This window comes from Myotis lucifugus, unplaced genomic scaffold (assembly GCF_000147115.1).
Source record: "Myotis lucifugus unplaced genomic scaffold, Myoluc2.0 scaffold_1119, whole genome shotgun sequence".
Lineage (NCBI taxonomy): Eukaryota > Metazoa > Chordata > Mammalia > Chiroptera > Vespertilionidae > Myotis > Myotis lucifugus.
In genome coordinates, this window is record NW_005872167.1 from 4728 (window position 1) to 24463 (window position 19736).

The 19736-nt window shown below is 40.6% G+C and overlaps 1 protein-coding gene and 1 long non-coding RNA gene across 3 annotated transcripts; one reads left to right on the forward strand and one right to left on the reverse strand.

The window, feature by feature from the left end:
- The first annotated feature begins 817 nt into the window (after nt 1-817).
- FBXO28 (F-box protein 28) lies at nt 818-15299 on the forward strand. Of its 2 annotated transcripts, none has more exons than XM_006107342.3 (4): nt 818-962; nt 3412-3550; nt 8730-8925; nt 10661-15299. In XM_006107342.3, exons 1-4 carry the CDS (start codon nt 865-867, stop codon nt 11053-11055), a joined length of 828 nt encoding a protein of 275 aa, XP_006107404.1. In that variant the 5' UTR covers nt 818-864; the 3' UTR covers nt 11056-15299. The 2 variants fall into 2 exon arrangements, with proteins under 2 accessions (XP_006107404.1, XP_023603843.1); XM_023748075.1 differs by having other exon boundaries at nt 876-1011.
- A 1166-nt stretch (nt 15300-16465) lies between these two features.
- On the reverse strand, nt 16466-19736 carry LOC106695337. The gene is made up of 3 exons (XR_001346443.2): nt 19720-19736; nt 16932-17005; nt 16466-16711 (listed from the first exon to the last, which is right to left on the reverse strand). It is a non-coding gene; the product is annotated as an uncharacterized LOC106695337 (long non-coding RNA).

Genomic DNA, 19736 nt, shown 5'->3' on the forward strand with positions numbered 1-19736 from the left:
CATATAAACTTTGTGAGAGGTTGTACTCTAGCTCGAATATACATATTTTTTAAATATATTTTTATTGATTTCAGAGAGGGAGAGAGAGAAACATCAGTGATGAGAGAGAATCATTGATCGGCTGCCTCCTGCATGCCCCCTACTAGGGATCGGGCCCACAACCCGGGCATGTGCCCTTGATTGGAATCGAACCCAGGACCCTTCAGTCCACAGGCTCTATCCACTGAGCCAAACCAGCAAGGGCTGAATATACATTTTTATCTAAGAATTTCCCTGTTTCAAACCATTAAAAACCTTTGAATATATTGTTTGATTGATCTTCAGGACTACATTTTTTGACCATATTAGTGGGGATACATTTAGAACTATTAACAAATACCTAAATTAAAAGATCAGTTTTCTCCCCCACAGGTGTGGCTCAGTGGTTGAGCGTTGACCTATGAACCTGGAGATCATGATTCCATTTCTGGTCAGGGCGCATGCTCAGGTTGCAGGCTGTATCCCCAGTGGGAGTTAGGGAGGTTGCGGGAGGCGGCCAATCAATGATTCTCTTTCATCATTAATGTTTCTATCTCTCTCTCCCTCTCCCTTCCTCTCTGAAATCAATAAAAATATATATTTTTAAAAAGATAAGTTTACCTTGCCTACACATATTAATTTTTAATGCATTATTGTCAGAATTGCGAAGTATGAGGGGTTCACCCACATATGATCAAAGGATTCAGACCGTAAATGGGAACAATACTAGCACAGAGAACTTACAGTGTTCAGTTATGAGTCTAAGTTAATTGTCTGTCATTAATTTGATTATTACTTTCTAAAATTCTTCTTTCTCCTCCTCTCTCCCTGTAGGTTTGTAAAAGAATGGACTTGGTCTGCCAGAGAATGTTGAATCAGGGATTTCTAAAAGTGGAGAGGTACCATAATCTGTGTCAGAAACAAGTCAAAGCACAGCTCCCCAGGTGTGTCATGGCTAGCAATGGCAGTGCTTCACAGCTGGGGATTTTGTTGGTGTGTTTCTTGATTTTGCTTGGGTGTTATGAGAGAGAGAGAGAAAAGAATTACTCTTAGTATCAGTATTACTCTTAGTATCAGTATTTAAAATATATTATGTGTTATTTGTTAAATAGTCATTTGTAGTAAAGGGGTACTATAGTTTGCTCCCTCTCGTCATTTCTGTTCAACATTTTACTGGAGGTTCTAGCCAGGGCAGTTAGGCAAGAAAATGAAATAAAAGACATTCTCGTTGAAAAGAAGGAGTTCCTCTCTCTGTTCACAGATGACATGATCTTGTATGTATAGAACCTTATACATAAGGAATACACTAATTAATTATTAGAGCTAATAAATGAGTTGGGTAGGGATATAGGATACAAGATTGATATACAAAAATCAATTCTGTAATTGGATACACTAGCAATAAACAATCCAAAAATGAAGTTAAGAAGGCAATCCCATTTACAAGAGCATTGAAAAGAATAAAATACTTAGTAATAAATATTACAAAACAAATGCAGGACTTGTCCACTGAAAACTGCCAAACATTGTTAAAAGAATTTAAAGAGAATTAGATGGAAAGACATTCCATGCTGAGGGATTGGAAGATTTTCTATTGTTGAGATGGCAATACTCCCTAAACTGATTTGTACATTTAATGCAATCCCCGACAAAATCCTAGCTGTCCTTTTTGAAAACATTGGTAAGCTGATTTTACTATTTCTCTGGAAATACAAAAGACTCAGAATAATAAAAAACAATCAAGAAAGAACAGAGTTGTTGGAGGACTACCACTTTCCAATTTCAAAACTTACTACAAAGCTGTAATAAAACAATGTGGTACTGACGCAAGGACACACAGAGAGCAGTGGACTAGAACTGAGAGTCCGTAAAATAAACCTCTGATTTTAACTGTTGATTTTTAACAAGAATACCAACACAGTTCAGTGGGGAAAGAATAATGTTTTCAACAAATGATGCTGGGACAACTGGGTAGCTACACACAAAAGAATGAAGTTGGACTCCGTCACACCACATACCTGTAAATGTCAGTGCTCTGCTGGAAAACCTCAGATGAACCTGGGTTAGGCACTGGCTTCGCAGGTATGACACCGAAAGCACAAGCAGCAGCAGAAAAAGGCAAACTGGACTTTATCACCATTTAAAACTGCTTCGCCTCAAAGGACAACATGAAGAAAGTGAAAAGACAACCCACAGTTCGGGAGAAAATATTTGCAGCTTATGCAGCTAATAAAGGACTTGTGTCCAGATTTATGAGACGCTCTTAGAACTCAACACTAAAAGGACGAGCCAGTTTAAAAATGGGCAAAGGATCTGAATAGACGTGTCTCCAGAGAAGACATGCTAAAGTCTGCAGCCGTGAACGGTGCTCGGCACCCTTAGTCATCAGGGCATTGCGAATCCAACGCTGAGACAGCACTTCACACTGAGTAGGACGGCCCAAATAAAAAAGACAGACAGTGCGGGAAGGGTGTGGGCAAACTGGGACATTCATAAATTACCCAGGGGATTATAAAACGGTGCAGCCATTTTAGAAAGCAGCTTGTTCCTCAAAAAGCTAAGCATAGTGTTACCACTTGACCCAGCAATTTCACTCCTAGGTGTAGAATAGAGAAATTAAACTATATCAACACAAAAGCTTAGATATGAATGTTCGCGGCAGCAGCATAACAGCCAAAAGGTAGAAACAGCCCAAAAACCCAACTGATAAATAGATGACAAAAATAATGATATAACATGTAACAGAATGTTATTTGGCCATAACTGTGCTAAATGAGAGAAGATGTACCCAGAATGCCACATACTGCACAAATCCAGTTATCGGAAATGTCCAGATTAGGCAAATGCATAGAACCAGAAAGCAGACTAGTGGTTGCCAGAGGCTGGGGAATGGGAGTGACTGATGCTGTGCGTGGGCTTGCTTTCTGTAGTAACGAGGATGGTCTAAAATTAGAGGTGGCAATGGGTCCACAACTCTGAATACACCCAAGCCACTCAATTGTGCATTTTAAACGTGGTTTTTATTATATGTGAATTATTTCTTAATAAAACTTTAAAAAGTTTAAATGAGTTCATTTTATGGGCCAAAAGATACAATCTCTATATGTCCAAGCGTAATTCTTTTATTTTTCTAATTTCTCTGATTCTAACAGCCATTAGGCTTGATATAGACAAAAAAAGCCCATAATTTTTTTTTCCTAAGTATTTTGTCAGTAAGTGCTAGTCGTTAGCAAAGATTTCTGGACATGATTTATTTATCCTTACAGTTGAATTATGATCCCATTGTAGATTTCTAATTGGACACGTAAATGTTAGGTTGTTTCATTAAGATGTTTTGATTGTTTAACGCTTTTGTCCAAAGCGCATCTTTAAAGGTTGCTTTTGTAATTATAGGAGAGAGTCAGAAAGGAGAAACCATTCATTAGCTCGTCATGCAGATATCCTTGCTGCCGTCGAAACAAGGCTTTCACTATTAAATATGACCTTCATGAAGTATGTGGATTCCAATCTCTGTTGCTTCATCCCAGGAAAGGTAAAATAGAATTGCTTACTTACAACAGCTGGATTGTACTATGTAAACTTCATTATAAAGTTACAGTGATTTTTAAATGTCAGAATTGTTCCTAATTCCCTGGAATGAGTTTTTGTGGATGGATTTGTATAGCTTCTTTCTGTACAGTATCTAATAGAAATATGAGTCATTTGTGTGTTCTTTATATTTAAAATGTTAATTATGAAATATACAGTAGGAACCCTGCTGTTCTTTACAGAAGCCTGTTAAGAGTTCATATTCAAGAAAAAAACTTGAATTTTTACTTTTTGTTAAGATGCCAGAGATACCGCAGCAATGAACAAGATAAGTATTGTCCTGCCTTCAGGATTGTTATAATTTAGCGGGGGGTGGGGGGGATCGGGGGGCGTAGAGTAGGAGGGACAAGCTGGGTTTTGTTTTATTTGAGAAATGTTTCATGAGACAACTTTATAAAACTTCCAGATTTGAAAAGAATGAATAATTATATAGCAACATACTCAGAGCTACGTAATAGCGCTGTTTAACCCAGAAATAAGTATATGTGGCATATTGGTGTTATGAAGTTAAAAGGCCCCAGGATTCAGTATGCTACTCATACCTTCAGTAGTATCATCCATCCTTCTTGAATTGAGTGTAAATTCACATGAAATATGTCTAGATCCCTTTTTTATATGGAAGGGTAGAGGTGGAATGAAAGGTCATTTTGCTACTTAGTTGACACTAGCAAAAGTATCAACATGGTTAGAACTAATTACTACCTAGTAAAATCGGAATGTTCTCTTTTTTGTTATTTCCATAGATAATTAACATTGGCAATATTTTGTATGCACTTTCTCTATTTTCAATTTTATGTGGTATTTATTGGGGGGGGGGTATTCTGTTTCTTTACATTTTATTTTAAATATTCTTTGGTATATCTCACTTTCCTCATATTAGCTACATTGCTTTTTTGTAGGATACTCTAAAAGGGTGACCAGTTAGAAATTTTAATTCTGCCCTGACCGGTTTGGCTCAGTGGATAGAGCGTCGGCCTGCGGACTCAAGGGTCCCGGGTTCGATTCCAGTCAAGGGCATGTACCTTGGTTGTGGGCACATCCCCAGTAGGAGGTGTGCAGGAGGCAGCTGATCGATGTTTCTCTCTCATCGATGTTTCTAACTCTCTATCCCTCTCCCTTCCTCTCTGTAAAAAATCAATAAAATATATTTTTTAAAAAAATTATTTAAAAAAAGAAATTTTAGATTCTGATTTTATACACACACACACACACACACACACTAGTATATATATTTTTATTGATTTCAGAGAGGAAGGGAGAGAGAGAGAGATTGAAATATCAATGATGACAGAGAATTGGCCGCCTCCTGCACACCCCTCACTGGGGATTCAGCCTGCAACCAGGGCATGTGCCTTGACCGGAATTGAACTGTGACCTCCAGGTTCATAGGTCGATGCTCAACCACTGACCCACGCCAGCCCGGCTAGATTCTGATTCTTTTTTTTTTTTTTTTTTTTTTTAATAAATCTTATGGGGTTTGTTTGTTTTTTTTCGCTATAAGTATACAAAAGAGTATTACATAAGTGGTCCTTTCCCCCCCCAGATTCTGATTCTTAATGCCAGATTGTATCCTGATTTGATTGATAGGCCTTATCTCTTAAGTATTCCTGGAAAGTTCATTGAACTAGTTACCCCCATCACCTCATTTTTATTGCATATCTCATTGTTAAGAATATGAATATTTAAGAAACATCTTGCCGTTTTCATGACCTCAGAGGCAATTCAGTCAGCTGTTACTAACAGGAGTTGAGTTGTTTGGGCAGAGTCCATGTGGCCTGCACAGCCCAAGGTATTTAGTATCTGGCCTTTATAGAGGTTGCTAATCTTTGTTCTAATTCATTGGGATCATGTGATTGGAATGATGATCTTTACTGTCTAAACAAATGAGATCAAATCCATTTTTTTTTGGAAACCCCTACTTGACCTCTCGCTTCTAGTACCAAAATAAAAGGATAAAACCGGAAGCAGTGGAGAATGTCTTAAGTTTTCAAGATGCAGTCGGTCCCCTTGGGCATTTGCTCTGGACAGCTCCTTAACTGCAGCCTTGGCCTCGCCCTCAGGAGAGGGGAGGTTGAAAAGGAATTTTGTGCCTAATTTATCACATAGGCAGCTACCTATCTTTTTCTCTTGCCATTGCTCTCATCTTATATTTATGAAATACTTTCTAATTCTCAGAGCATTTATATATAGTATCTCATTACTTTCCATCACAGCCATGCAAGGTAGATACAAGCATTATTCCTATTTCATTGATCAGAAAACTGAGGCCTAGAGACCTTAAGTGATGCGACAAAAGCTGCACTCAAGTTTTCTGATTTCTCAATTGTGGGGCTTTACTGTTTTATTCCATTTTTCCTTAATACCCATTTCTTCACAAGACCTTATTTTAATTTTTCTCCTGTAAGCCTAAACTTGACTGGACAATTAAAAAATAGTAATTTTTGTTTTAATTACCACACTTAATTCAGCTTGGATTATTTTGTTTCTTAAAAGTGCCATCTTGGCCCTAGCTGGTTTTGCTCAGTGGGTAAAGCTGCGGGCTGAAGGGTTCCAGGTTCAAATCCAGTCAAGGGCACATGCCCGGATTATGGGCCTGATCCCCAGTGTGGGGCATGCAGGAGGCAGCCGATCAATGATTCTTTCTCATCATTGATGTTTTTCTCTCTTTCCCTCTCCCTTCCTCTCTGAAATCAATCAATTTTTTAAAGTACCATCTTATTTACAAAAACAGGCACAAGTCAGATAGGGACCTACTTGCTGACCGCACCACTACATTGATATCCATTCATCTTCTCTCCAAACTAAGGGGGTGCAGATTGTTGGCTTATTCCTATACACATTTCTCCAATCTTCTATCTGACATTTAGAAGTTAAACTTTTTACAGTAAGCTTATGGTCAGTGTCAGCGTTCACATACACATGTGAGCAGAGGCCAACCATTTTGAGAGAATGGTTAGTTGGCCTCTGTACTATAGTACAGATCTCAAATCAGGAGATTTAACATTGATACAATTACAATTAAATATCTCGTTGATAATCCATATTCAGATTTCATCACTTATCCCAATAATACCTTCCTAACTATTCTTTTCTCAGTCCAGAATCCAATCCAGGGTCATACATGGACTTTTTAATCTTCTTTAATGTGGAATAGTTCTCTCTACTTTGTTTCTTGATCTAGATTTTTGAAGAGAATGGGTCATTTTGTTTTTTTGTTTTTTTGTTTTTTTAATATATTTTATTGATGTTTTACAGAGAGGAAGGGAGAGAGATAGAGAGTTAGAAACATCGATGAGAGAGAAACATCGATCAGCTGCCTCCTGCACACGCCCCACTGGGGATATGCCCGCAACCCAGGTACATGCCCTTGACCGGAATCGAACCCGGGACCCTTGAGTCCGCAGGCCGACGCTCTATCCACTGAGCCAAACCGGTTTCGGCAGAGAATGGGTCATTTTGAAGAGTATTCTCTAATATGAGCTTATGTTTCCAGAAAGTTGTATTTTTGTGTCCTTTAAATTTGATTTTAATGTGATGACATTCTTAAAAATCAAATCAATTTATTCTCATATTGAATTTTTAGGTCCCTCCTTTTTCCTCCCCTCGCTTCCCCTGACAGCCATCTTGGCTCACTCTAGGGAGTTCTGATAACCTTTTTTGGACTCCATCCTATATAGTAAAAGGCTAATATGCAAATTGTCCCTTCAACCGGGAGTTTGACAGGGAGTTCGATTGGGGGCGGGGCTGGCCGGCCAACCTCCCGTGTCCCCTCCCCCAAGCCAGCCCTGCCCGATTGGGGCGGGCCGGCTGGACCCCAACCGTGCATGAATTCGTGCACTGGGCCTCTAGCTCTTTAATATAAGCAGAGAGTAGAGAATCACGGGCGAGGGCAATTACTGTGCCAGTTTAAACATTTGCATGATAGAGTGAACCGCAGTGTCAGAAATGGGATGGCTGTCACCATATTTGGTTTCTTCCATACGATTTTAAAACTTAGAAATATTTTTCATAACTAGTATTTTATTATCATCTCAAACCCGGGCAGGATTCAGCATGTGGCGCATTATGTGAAAAGTGTAGAAAGCCTCTCGTGCTGCTTATCCTGTGGGATTTTATGGTTCCTATCAGGACTCAGCAGCCTGCGGAAGGAGAAGGTAGATAATGGGATTGTTCCAGAGTCGGGTGCTGGCCAGGTAATGCAGCAAGAGGAATGAGTGGGATTGGAAGTGGCTTGAGATATTTTGGTGGCATTCATTTCGTGATTCACCCACAATTGGGGAGGTAAAGGCCCATTGGAATAGATGTCATCCATCTGGAGGTTTTCAGCGATGTGAGTTACTGTCTTCGGGTCTATGCCGGAGCCATGGGAAGGATGAAGGATAAACTCCCAGGGATTACAGCTGAGGGTAAAATTGCCCTAAGAGGGTTCAGTTACTATTCCAGCAAGAGAATTAGGATTTTCAGAATTTTGTTTCTTCTCCCTGTATACTATGCCTGTATGCTAATGTCTCCCCATTGCAGTTACCATGAAATGAAAAAGGCTCTCTTGCTACTCTTTGGTGACAGCAAGCAAGTGGGATCTGAGGAGACCTCATTCTAATCCATAGCAAGTTTTAGAGAACAAAACCTCCAGGGACAGAGCACGGTGGCAGTGTAGACGAGAGGAGGAGGTCAGGCGGGGTTCCTGGGGCTCTGGGAGACACATTCGGGCTAGAGTGAAGTGGGTTTGGAGGATTAGCAGAACCCCTGCTTGCACACAGGATTTCATGTCTTAGTTTAGTCCTCTAGTTTTTATTATGTGTATGTCCCTCTTTGTGGCACTTATTTATACATGTCTCCCCATTTACACTGTGATTTTCTTCAGGGCAGGAGCTATATTCATCCTGATTCTTTAGCCCCAGCACAGTGCCTGGTACTTATTAAATGTAAGTATGAAACATATAAAGTATTCTAACAAGGCCAAAGCCGTGTGTTCCAGATGGTAATATTATCAATGGCCAGTACATCAGTTAAATCATCCTACAGGTTTTTACAGGAATTGCAGACACGCAGTCACTTCTCTCCCTGTTTAACTGTTTTCATATCTATGTCTCGAAAGTGCTAACGAGAGCTCATTGTTTCAGGTTATTGATGAGATTTACCGTGTGTTGAGATATGTCAATTCTACCAGAGCCCCTCAGCGAGCTCACGAGGTGCTTCAGGAGCTGAGGGACATTTCCTCCATGGCAATGGAGTACTTTGATGAAAAGATTGTTCCCATTCTGAAGAGGAAACTACCAGGGTCAGATGTGTCCGGGAGACTCATGGGCTCGCCTCCAGGTACCTCTTGACTTGACGATGTTCAGTGTGTCATGTTCTATGTAGATGAGATAAGCTGCTCTTTTCCTTGTTTGATCATATATCTGAACTTTCCTGTGTCTGTAAGTAAGTATCTGCACCATCATTTTTAACGACAAATTGGTTATAGACCGTACCTTACGTGACTGATCCACTGCCGTACGCACACTTGTCTCTAGTTTGTCAGTATTGAAACTACACTCTAAAGAACAGTCTTGTGGCTAAATTTTCGTACATATCCATTCCTATGGACCTAAAGTAAATTTATTACAGTAAAATTTCTCAGTGAAAAACTATATGTAGGTATATATATATAAAGATCTTGTAGGCATATTTTTGATGTTTCTGACTTGTTAATATTCATTATCCTAAAACAATTAAAAATACTAGATAAAATTCTTCCTGGAAATATCCAGTTAATTATTTCAGCCCCCAGAGTGTCCGGTTGCTACTTCAAAAGACAGGGTGCATAGGCTGTTGTGAACACTGCCACTTCTGTGGTAGCTGTTTCACAGAAGGACACTGGAGCATAGAGACTTGTGCCCTTATCTACTGAAGGACTAAATTGCTCAGTGGTCTCAGTCCTTGCAAATATGTTTTTTTAAAAACTTTGGTAAAACATTTTGTTCGGGTAGTTAGCTCCCTGGAGTACTTACTCAACGGGGGTAACTGAGTGCCTCTCTGTAATTTAATTATAAAGCCTATGGCATCTCAGCATTAATAATATACCTGTTATTTATTGAGTACTTATTATGCGCACAGCACTGTACTGTGTCCTGTGGAGGCTAAAAAGAAGTGTAATACGTGGTGTCTGCCCTCAAGGATCTTACTATTTCAAAAGGTAAGACATATCCAGGCCCAAAGTTCAATTAGCGTAGGCAACAGAAATATTTTAAAGGAGTGTCCATTTAAATGCCAAATGAGTAGCAGAGACAGAATCTTACGGAACATCAGATCATTGTTGGCTGGACTGATAAGACCTCACAAGAGGTAAAATTGACCTGAGCGCTGATGGATGAGTGGAAGTTGGATAAACAGAGAGAGAAGGAAAAGATTCTGGTATTTAAATGGACAAGGAGAAAATTAGCATGGGGTTAGGGCATGAATGAATCCCTCTGGTCCTTTTAGAAAACCTTCAGGAGAAAAGGTGGTGGTTGTTTTTTAAAATAGGTTATTAGTCTAAAATAGTGATTTTTATGTCCATGTGACATTGTATTATTCCTAACAGAACAGTTCCAGAGCCTTCCTGCACGTGTCAGAAAGTCTCCATGATCATCAGGAGTGGTGTCCATTTGTCCTTAAAGTTGGGGCTTTTGTATGTAACTAAGTGCAGCGAGAATTTAAGGACATGATAGGTCTATGTCTGACTCCAATGTTTATGTTGGTCTCGGTAAAATAAGGTAGAAACGTTATTTTCTTACTAGGTCCAAAAGTGATTTATAGTATTTTAAATCCAAGTTTATGCCATTAAATGTCCTCCTCCATGCTGGCAATCCACACTTTGCCACATGAACACGAGAATCAGAATTCAGACTCATTTATAGTTCAAACCAGGTGTCTGAGTGGAGTAATCCAGTAGACAAAGTAGACTGCAAAGAAGAAATGATCAGAAGTGGTAGAAGGACATTCCATTTCAAAATAAGCTTCATTAATGAAGTATTACTGGTAGAGTGACATTTTAAGTGACTAATGGCTGTTTTAAACTATTTTCCCACAGTTCCAGGACCTTCTGCAGCCCTAACAACAATGCAGCTCCTCTCCAAGCAAAACCCTTCAAGACAAGAGGTTACCAAACTCCAGCAGCAGGTTAAGACAAATGGTGCTGGTGTGACTGTTCTCAGGCGTGAAATTTCTGAGCTCCGCACCAAAGTGCAAGAGCAACAGAAACAGCTTCAGGACCAGGACCAGAAACTGCTCGAGCAGACCCAGATCATAGGTGAACAGAACGCACGGCTGGCGGAGCTGGAGCGCAAACTGCGGGAAGTCATGGAAAGCGCAGTAGGAAACCCCTCAGGGTCTGGGCAGAGTGAAGAGTCTCCCCGGAAACGGAAAAAGGCAGCAGAAGCCATAGACTCCCTTAGGAAGTCCAAACGTCTCCGGAGCAGAAAGTGAACGGAACGTGCTCCGGGCTCCAGAGGGAGGCCCGGCTTAGTCGCTTGAGCAGTCATGCATATCAGGACACCGTGAGCAACGTGGCGTCCCCTAGGCTTCTAGGCGCTCAGAACACAACTTCAACTTGAACTCTCGTGATTGGGACATTCTTCCCCCGCTTCTCCTGGTTGAACTGACGCACAGAACCTTTTTACTTTGCAATAGATTTGTACTAACCAGACCTATTCTATCATGTTTTGAGGAGTTAACTTTTTTTCTGTGCAGCTCATGTTTAAAGTAAGTTAATTTGTTTCTGCATATATGCACATTACTTAAGGATCTGAAACCAGTCTTGACAGACTAGAAGTTTAATACAGAAAATGTCCTGTTCACTTGAAAGAAAAGACCTACTTTTTAAATGGACAGTATCTTGTTTAAAAAAAAAAAGTTGACTTTTTGTTATAAGTGACCTTTGTCTGGAACGTCTGAAAAGTAGTAAATGCTTTTTGGTATTGAAGTAATGGGTAACTGAAACGGACTTCCATAGTATTGACTGTAGAAGGGGCCTCTACAGTACTGACGATATATTTTTATAAACTACTGGCAAGGGATTTATGCAGTTATATCATGTTTCCAGTTCTCTTTGGGGCCACGTCGTACGTTTGCATGGATGGATGCATGCATTGCCTAGGCAACTCACTTAAAAAGCTCTTGCACTGGTATTGATCTTGAACCTCTACACTTCTCCACTTGTTAGAGCAGCGGCTGAGTTCATTTAAGCACTTAACATCGTCCACCACAACAGCTGGCCTCTGGGGGAGGGGGTTGTGAGTCCATTTGTCCTCCAGTTTTACAGGAACAATGGAGCATTAAAGCCCATTGCTTTATCTGTTCTCTGTAGGGTCCAGGTACACTGGCTAAGGCAGAACCCCAAGTCCAAGGCTCTCTCTAGCGATATCAGACCTCTGGTTACTAGTACTTTCCTTACTCACCACTGTGTGTGCTCCTTGATCAAGTGTGATGACCAGTGGGGTGAGTAGGGGACCCAACCTGTGGGATGCAGTTTTGCCATTGGAAGAAAGTTCATTGAAGAACACTGTACTACGAAAAAGCATTTTGGTCATTTCATTTCTGGGGGATAACCGGAGGGAAGCTTTTTAATATTAATCTCAAGCTTTCCTTGTCCTCAACTTTAAACAAAAGCTTTAATTTCGTTTGCACTCCTGTGTTGAGCTTGTAACTGGAAAAGCATGTCTTGCACTGTTCAGCCTTCTAAGTGGTCACTTTAACAGCCTCCAAATTGTGCACAGTGGTTATTTTCCCCAGTTGTATATTTTTGAGACATTCAGATGTTACTGTTCTAGTTTTATTTTAATGTACTAAGTTATGTCATTATTTGACTGTTGTTTTAAACAACTGTTGCCCTGGGCTTCAGTTATTTAAAATAAATTTAGGTGTAATGTAGAAAACTGTCCCTTTCCAGGTGGGAATTAGTACCTGTATATAAAACCTAAGGTTTTGGTAAGTACCTTAGTTGAATAAAAGCACAAAGTTGTCACCTTTTTTTATCCGTCCAACGACATGGTTCTGCATCCTTCAGATTAACCTCACCAAATGGAATTTTTTCTGACCCATTTTTTATATTGTCCTTACATAATATTGTCCTTAGATTTTGATCAATTCTATGTCTAACTTTGAAACTCCATTTACGATGTAGTATGTTTTCAATGAAAAAACCATAAAATAACTCCAAGTGTTTCATGGTTTATTGGGGAGGTAATTTTAAAATAAACAATTTCCAAAAAAGGTTTGTCAGCCAAGGTCATCCGTAAAAGTCCCTGTCTGGAACTCATTTCCTCAGCAGGTCTCATTTTTTGTAATCATAGGATTTAGCCATATTGTCATAACTTTGGAAGAGGCCTACTGGAATATTCATGGCCTTTAATAGTCTGCTTTCCTGGTAATAGGAAGACTTTTTTAAGTAACAAAGTACATGTTTACAGGTTTACAAAGTATGATTCTTATGCATCAAAGGGATATAACCTCAGATGGTTTCTTTAATAGTTGTTAATGAATTCTTTCAAGTTGCCTGGGTTTCTTTAGAAACGATCTAGATACCCTAAATGTATCTGTAGTCTTCCATTAGCAAACACGAGTATTTGGCTTTCATTACAAGCTTTTACACATTAGAGGGTAGATTTTGTTTTGAAATCCAAATTTCTACAGTGTACACTTGTAATCACCTGTCCGTAAGATTAATGAGTTGCGATTGTTAATGCATGAATGTTCCATAACAGTCGGAGAATAAAACACTACAGTTCTGTTGTTTGTTTAAGTCTTAAATCTTACTTAGAACATCTAGTTAAAACATGTTATGGTATTGTCTTGACCGATTTGGTAGTTTTTATACTTGCTTTTGGATAGCATAATGGTATTTAAGGTTCAACAAATCACAAATCCTTTGGATCAGCTTAAACACGTATGTTGTAGGTAAATTGTAAACTAGCCTCCCAGAGAGAGAACCATCCTGCCTGGATCCTACGTCAATAATGTAAATGCCGCAATGTTAATGTCCTAGAACAACGTTTCATGAAATATTCCTGTCATCTCCCTTGGCTGGTTTTCAGAGGAGATGTCTCTATTTTAATGGGTCATTCCCACTTACAAGGTGATTATGGTACAAGAGTACAGACAGATCCAAGGTGAAAAGGCATATAGAAGAGAAAAAGAAGACTGTCCCCCACAGGGTCCTTGGCTTATCTTCTACATGGACTTGGTTTCCACATGGGCTGAAACATGAGTTCTTTCGGAACCTGAGGTTAGAGAACCTGCTGTTTTTTTAAGCTGCTCTTTTGGGCAAACATGAGTGTATTCAGAGTAATCGTGCTTTAAAAACGACTGGGGTGCCATGCAGTCTGAAGCCACTGGTTTTGGAAGCAACTTCTTTTTGTAAACCATGTTTTTTGGAGTGTTGAACTTTATAGGGGCTTGCCTTAATCTCTGTTTAGTAGTTCCGAGATGTACGCTCTATTCTACTTGTTAAAATGTTAAGATATTCTATGTAGCCCCAAAGGTGGGTAAAGGTATAAATAATGCCTAAATAAATAAGCTAAAAGGTGTCACGACAGCTGGATTTTTGAGAGAAAATGGACATGTAAACATAGGCTATGTATAATAAAAACAATGGCACCTTAAGATTGCACTATTTTATGCATTATTTTCTATGCCATTTCATAGCCTGCACTTTAAGCTCCAAAGAAATGATGTATGATGTCCCAGTTGTCCCTTATTATTAATAAACTTTTTCCTAAGACAGGGCACTCAGTTCTATTTTACTATACTGAATCAGTTTCTTGGACGTGATTCCCTTTTTTGAGTTCTCTATTTCCTTAGCCATAATATTTTCTAGGATCTAGGAACTCCCTATCTTATCGGTGTCCACCAGTGTATAATTTTAATGTAATGTAAAATCTCATACTTGGTGATCAGCACGTTTTTATATCCTGCTCTAGGCATGAGTACCAGTTTGTTAACACTTAATCAAACCGTCTACAAGTGTCATATGCTGATAGTAAGATTTGAAGCCAGGAATAAAAGACATTCTGAAAGGAAAGGTCCTATATAATGCAGCCTCTTGCAAACAGCTGTTTCTAGGATAAAATCCAATTCGATATGCCATCCAATTCTTTGGCTTGGGATCTCTGAATTAACTAGTCCACAAAAGATTAGTAAGTTAAAACGACTTAAATGTAACAAAATCCTATAGCCTCTAATTCTAAAGCAAATTATTTTTCAAAGATGCTAAAGTGATCTACAAAATGAAACTAGCAATTAGTTGGTTGCTGTGTACCCTGATTTTATTTTTAATAGCAATATACGTATAATCATGATAAATATGATAGGCTCAAGTCTTGTTGGCCTTTGTCAGCTCCCTAAAAACCTGTTCAATTTCTGAAGAAAAAAAGAAAATCCTAGCTTTTCCTATTGTGTCGGAAGTGAATTGATGGGGTTTAGAAGCATATTGGTAATCTGTTAGGTCCACGGCCAAAGTATAGCGGTCCATATTCAAAACTTAGACCAAGAGTCTAGAAGTGTTCGAAACTCCTTCATGTGGTACCATGTCTGTTTACTTATGCTCACGAGCAGCAATAAATGACCCGTTTACCTTCTGGAATTTTCATTGTTATAACCGAATTCAATCATTGGAAAGTGAAAAACACCTCCCAGTCACACAACAGGGTACGGAAATAAAGGTGTTGTTACCAGCGCTGCCTGTTTTCTTTGTATTTCGTGTGCAAAGGGTTGTGGAGCTCCCCTTCCCACAAGTGCCATGGGAACAGCTAGCTGCCTCCTCCTGAAGCAGTCGCGTGGGGGTTTACATGTGACCTGAGTCCTCACAGCTGCTCTATGAAGTGGGTTTTTCTCTTTGCAGGGAGTTTAAATTTGGGTTAAGCAACACGTCCACGGTGCCAGACCTACCTGCCCCCAAAGCTGCTGTACTTCCTGCTACATCCACTACACTAAATTCCACAATAGCTGGGAGCTACGAAACTAGATCACATCCATTCCAAACTTAGGAATAATATATAGATGAGCACCCTATATATCCACTAGAAGTGATCAGTGTCCAAATCCCTCATGTTAAGAGTAACCTACAGAACTTAACATCTGGAAAAGGCTGGGCGTGGAGGAGGCAATGGTTCCACCCGAGGCATACAGGTAGCAAGTATTGTGAGGACTTCTAGAACCTGTGACCTTAAGGAGGAGGCAGTCCTAGCGGATGTGGCCTGAAGCCCTCACTGGTCCACAGTCGCTTTATCTATGCTGCCAATCAGTACAAAATTCATGACCACTAATTTTTTTTTCTTCTCTGCCAGGAAGAATACTGGTTCTCTTTTCAAAATTCCTTCCAGCTCCAAAACGATTCCAAATTTCAATGCAATGCAATCACACACATTAACCTCACCCCCTTCTGTAAAGATGGGACTGGTAAAGAAATGGCTCAGAACAAAATGCGCAGGAAGAGCTTGGATACGTGCTTGACCCACTTTGTCTAGACCAGGGGTGGGCAAACTTTTTGACTCGAGGGCCACAGTGGGTTCTTAAACTGGACCGGAGGGCCGGAACAAAAGCATGGATGGAGTGTTTGTGTGAACTAATATAAATTCAAAGTAAACATCATTACATAAAAGGGTACGGTCTTTTTTTTTTTTTTTTTTTTTTTTTTTAGTTTTATTCATTTCAAACGGGCCGGATCCAGCCCGCGGGCCGTAGTTTGCCCACGGCTGGTCTAGACAGTGGTTCTCAACCTGTGGGTCGCGACCCCTTTGGGGGTCGAACGACCCTTTCACAGGGGTCGCCGAAGACCATCAGAAAACACATCTATAATTACATATTGTTTTTGTGATTCATCACTATGCTTTCATTATGTTCAATTTGTAACAATGAAATTGGGGGTCACCACAACATGAGGAACTGTATTCAAGGGTCGCGGCATTAGGAAGGTTGAGAACCACTGGTCTAGAATGTAGATGTTCAGAAAAGAGGTCACAGAGGACTTTGTGCGGCAGGGTGAGGGTGACACAAGTGGGACCGGTTGTCCCAGCACCACCTCTTCATTCCAGTCACCAGGACATCACAGAAGCAGGAAGAGAAAGGCTGCAGCAGCCGCCCCAGTCTGCGGAAGGTAGATGAGGGTGGAACCTTTAGTTCCATATCCTACACAATATGTTCACGTTGTTAGGAAACCCAAGGACCTTTACCAATATTATCATTTTCAAACAATCAAACAATTGGAAAACGAAAAATGTGCACGGAAGGACACCTTGATTGCAGAAGTATGATCTGCTTACCTCACTCGCAATTTCCTATTGGCATCTGGAACTACTGGGACTCACCTTAGCTTTTCACAGCAGATTGGGTAGCAGCGTCTTTCTAGAATAACTGGTATGATGGCCCAACGACAAATCACCTGGCAAGAATAAGGAAGAGGTGTGAAACCTAGATAACACATTAAGAACTTAAAAGCATTTTGATTGATTTCAGAGAGGAAGGGAGAGGGAGAGAGAGGCAACAACCTCAAAGATGACTTTAAGGCCTTTTTTAAAAGCTTTTTGATTGATTTCAGAGAGGAAGGGAGAGGGAGAGAGAGCCACCACCCTCAAAGATGAGAGAGATTCATGGTTTGGCTCCCTCCCCCACCCCCCCCCATTGGGGATCGAGCCTGCAACCCAAGCATTTGCCCTGCCCAGGAATCAAATGGTGACCTCCTGCTTCATAGGTGGAGGCTCAATCCCTGAGCTGTCCCGGCCAGGCAGAACTTGTAAAATTCCTAACTAAATATGCCTGTGTCATCAAAATATTTGTCAATCCACACAGGAATGCTAAAGCCAAATTCTTTTCCTTCTCTTTAGAATGTCAAAATCCACATTCCTTTCAAATTTAAAAGGTAAGGAAAAGGGAGGTAGGTGTAAATAAAAACTTTCCCTTCTCCCCTGGCTGGTGTTGCTCAGGGGATAAAGCTTCGCCCTGAGGCCTGAAGGGTCCCATTTTCGTTTCCGGTCAAGGTTCCGGTCAAGGGCACATGCCTTGGTTGTGGTCTCGATGTGGGGGGGGGGGGGGGGAGGGGTGGTGTATGCAGGAGGCAGCTGATCCATGATTCTTGCTCACCATTGATGTTTCTATCTTCCTCTCCCTTCCTCCCTGAAATCAATAAAAAAAATATATATTTTTAAAAAGCAATTTAAAAACAAAAAACAACATTCCCTCCCAACCTTTGCCCTTAGACTCCCACTTACTCTCCTACAATGTAATCATTTTGGGGTGTCTTTCTAAACATATTTCATGCATATGCAAGGAAACATATATGTGTATTATACATACACACACCCCCAAACCTGGTGTTTTGCATTTAATAGTACATTTTGGAGGTTAATTCATATTGACACATAAAGAACTTCCTCATTCTTTTGACTGGTGGTATAGTACAACACGGTATGGTTAATTGCATGTATAGTCAGCCCTCCGTACCCACAGGTTCCACTCCTTCGGATTCAACCAATCAAGGATTAAAAATACTTGAAAATAAGTATTTTAATACTTTTTACTGACTGAACATGTACATTTTTTTCTGGTGATTATTCCTTAAACAATACAGTGTAACAACTAGTTACATAGCATTGGATTAGGCATGTTAAGTAATCTGGAGATGAGTTACGTATACAGGAGGATTATGTAGGTTTTGTGCAAATACTATACCATTTTATATATGGGGCTTGAGTGTACAGTATCCCAAGGGGTCCTGGAACCAATCTCTCAGGATACTGAGGAGGACTGTGCCACAACTTATTGGTTTGTTTTTAGTTTAGTGAGGTTATGCCCTTGTATGAACCGCTTAAAGATATAGACTTAAAAACAAATAGAACCATAATACTATTATCACATTAAAGAAATGAACAGCAATTTCTTAATACTGCCACGTATCCAAGCAACATTTGAATTAAATTATCTCCTGTCGGTTTAAAAAAAAATAAACTTATTGCCCTAACCGGTTGGCTCAGTGGATAGAGCATCGGCCTGGGGACTCAAGGGTCCCAGGTTCGATTCCCGTCAAGGGCATGTACCTTGGTTGTGGGCACATCCCCAGTGGGGAGTGTGCAGGAGGCAGCTGATCGATGTTTCTCTCTCATTGATGTTTCTAACTCTCTATCGCTCTCCCTTCCTCTCTGTAAAAAATCAATAAAATATATTTTTAAAAAATAAATAAAAATAAACTTTGACCATTTGATCAAAATAAGGTCAGTGCATTGCAACTGGTTGATAGGTCATTTAAGTCCCTTTTAATATATAGGTCCCCCCTCCTTTATCCCCCCCCCACTGCTGGCCTTGCATTTTATTTATTAAAGAACTTATAGAGGTCCCCACAGTCAGGATCTTGCTGACGGCATCCCTGTGGTTAGTTTAACCTGCGCCCCTGTCCTATTTCCTGCACGCCAGCAGCTGGATCTAAGTCAGCGGTTCTCAACCTGTGGGTCGCGACCCCTTTGGAGGTCGAACGACCCTTTCACAGGGGTCGCCGAAGAAAACACATATATAATTACATATTGTTCTTGTGATTAATCACTATGCTTTAATATGTTCAACTTGAAACAATGAAATTGAGGGTCACCACAACATGAGGAACTGTATTAAAGAGTCACGGCATTAGGAAGGTTGAGAACCACTGATTCTAAGTGCTTGACCAGATGTGTGTGCGTGTGTGTGCGCGCATATGTGTGCATGTGTGTGCGTGCATGTGTGTGCATGTGTGCGTGCACGTGCGTGTATGTTCTTTTATTCTGAGTCACACCATGTCTGGCTGTCTTCCTTTCTGTAACTTTGGTCACAGTCTCTTCTGATGGTAACTTTGGTCACAGTCTCTTCTGATGGAGAAGTGGTAACTAATTTTGAAACCAAAACTTTCTGTCCCAGGAAGCGGCGGTGGCTGCTGTGACAGCCGGGAGGCGGGGCAGTCCTCTGGCGGGAGACCCGTCACAGCAGACCCACTCCGGCAGGGCGACACGTCCGTCCGGCTCCCTCACAGGTCGCCCCACGCGCGCTCCTGCGGCGGCCTGGTGTCCCGGAGGCAGCCCTGGGCTCCGTGCAGCACCTGCCTGTCCGCACCAACACCTGGCGCGCCGCCCTTACCGACGCCAGGGGTCTCG

Coding starts and splice junctions, on each gene's coding strand:
- FBXO28 (XM_006107342.3), top strand. CDS start 865: ATGGACTTGGTCTGCCAGAGAATGTTGAATCAGGGATTTCTAAAAGTG. Junction 963..3,411: donor GTCAAAGCACAGCTCCCCAG/GTGTGTCATGGC, acceptor TTGTAATTATAG/GAGAGAGTCAGAAAGGAGAA. Junction 8,926..10,660: donor ACTCATGGGCTCGCCTCCAG/GTACCTCTTGAC, acceptor ATTTTCCCACAG/TTCCAGGACCTTCTGCAGCC.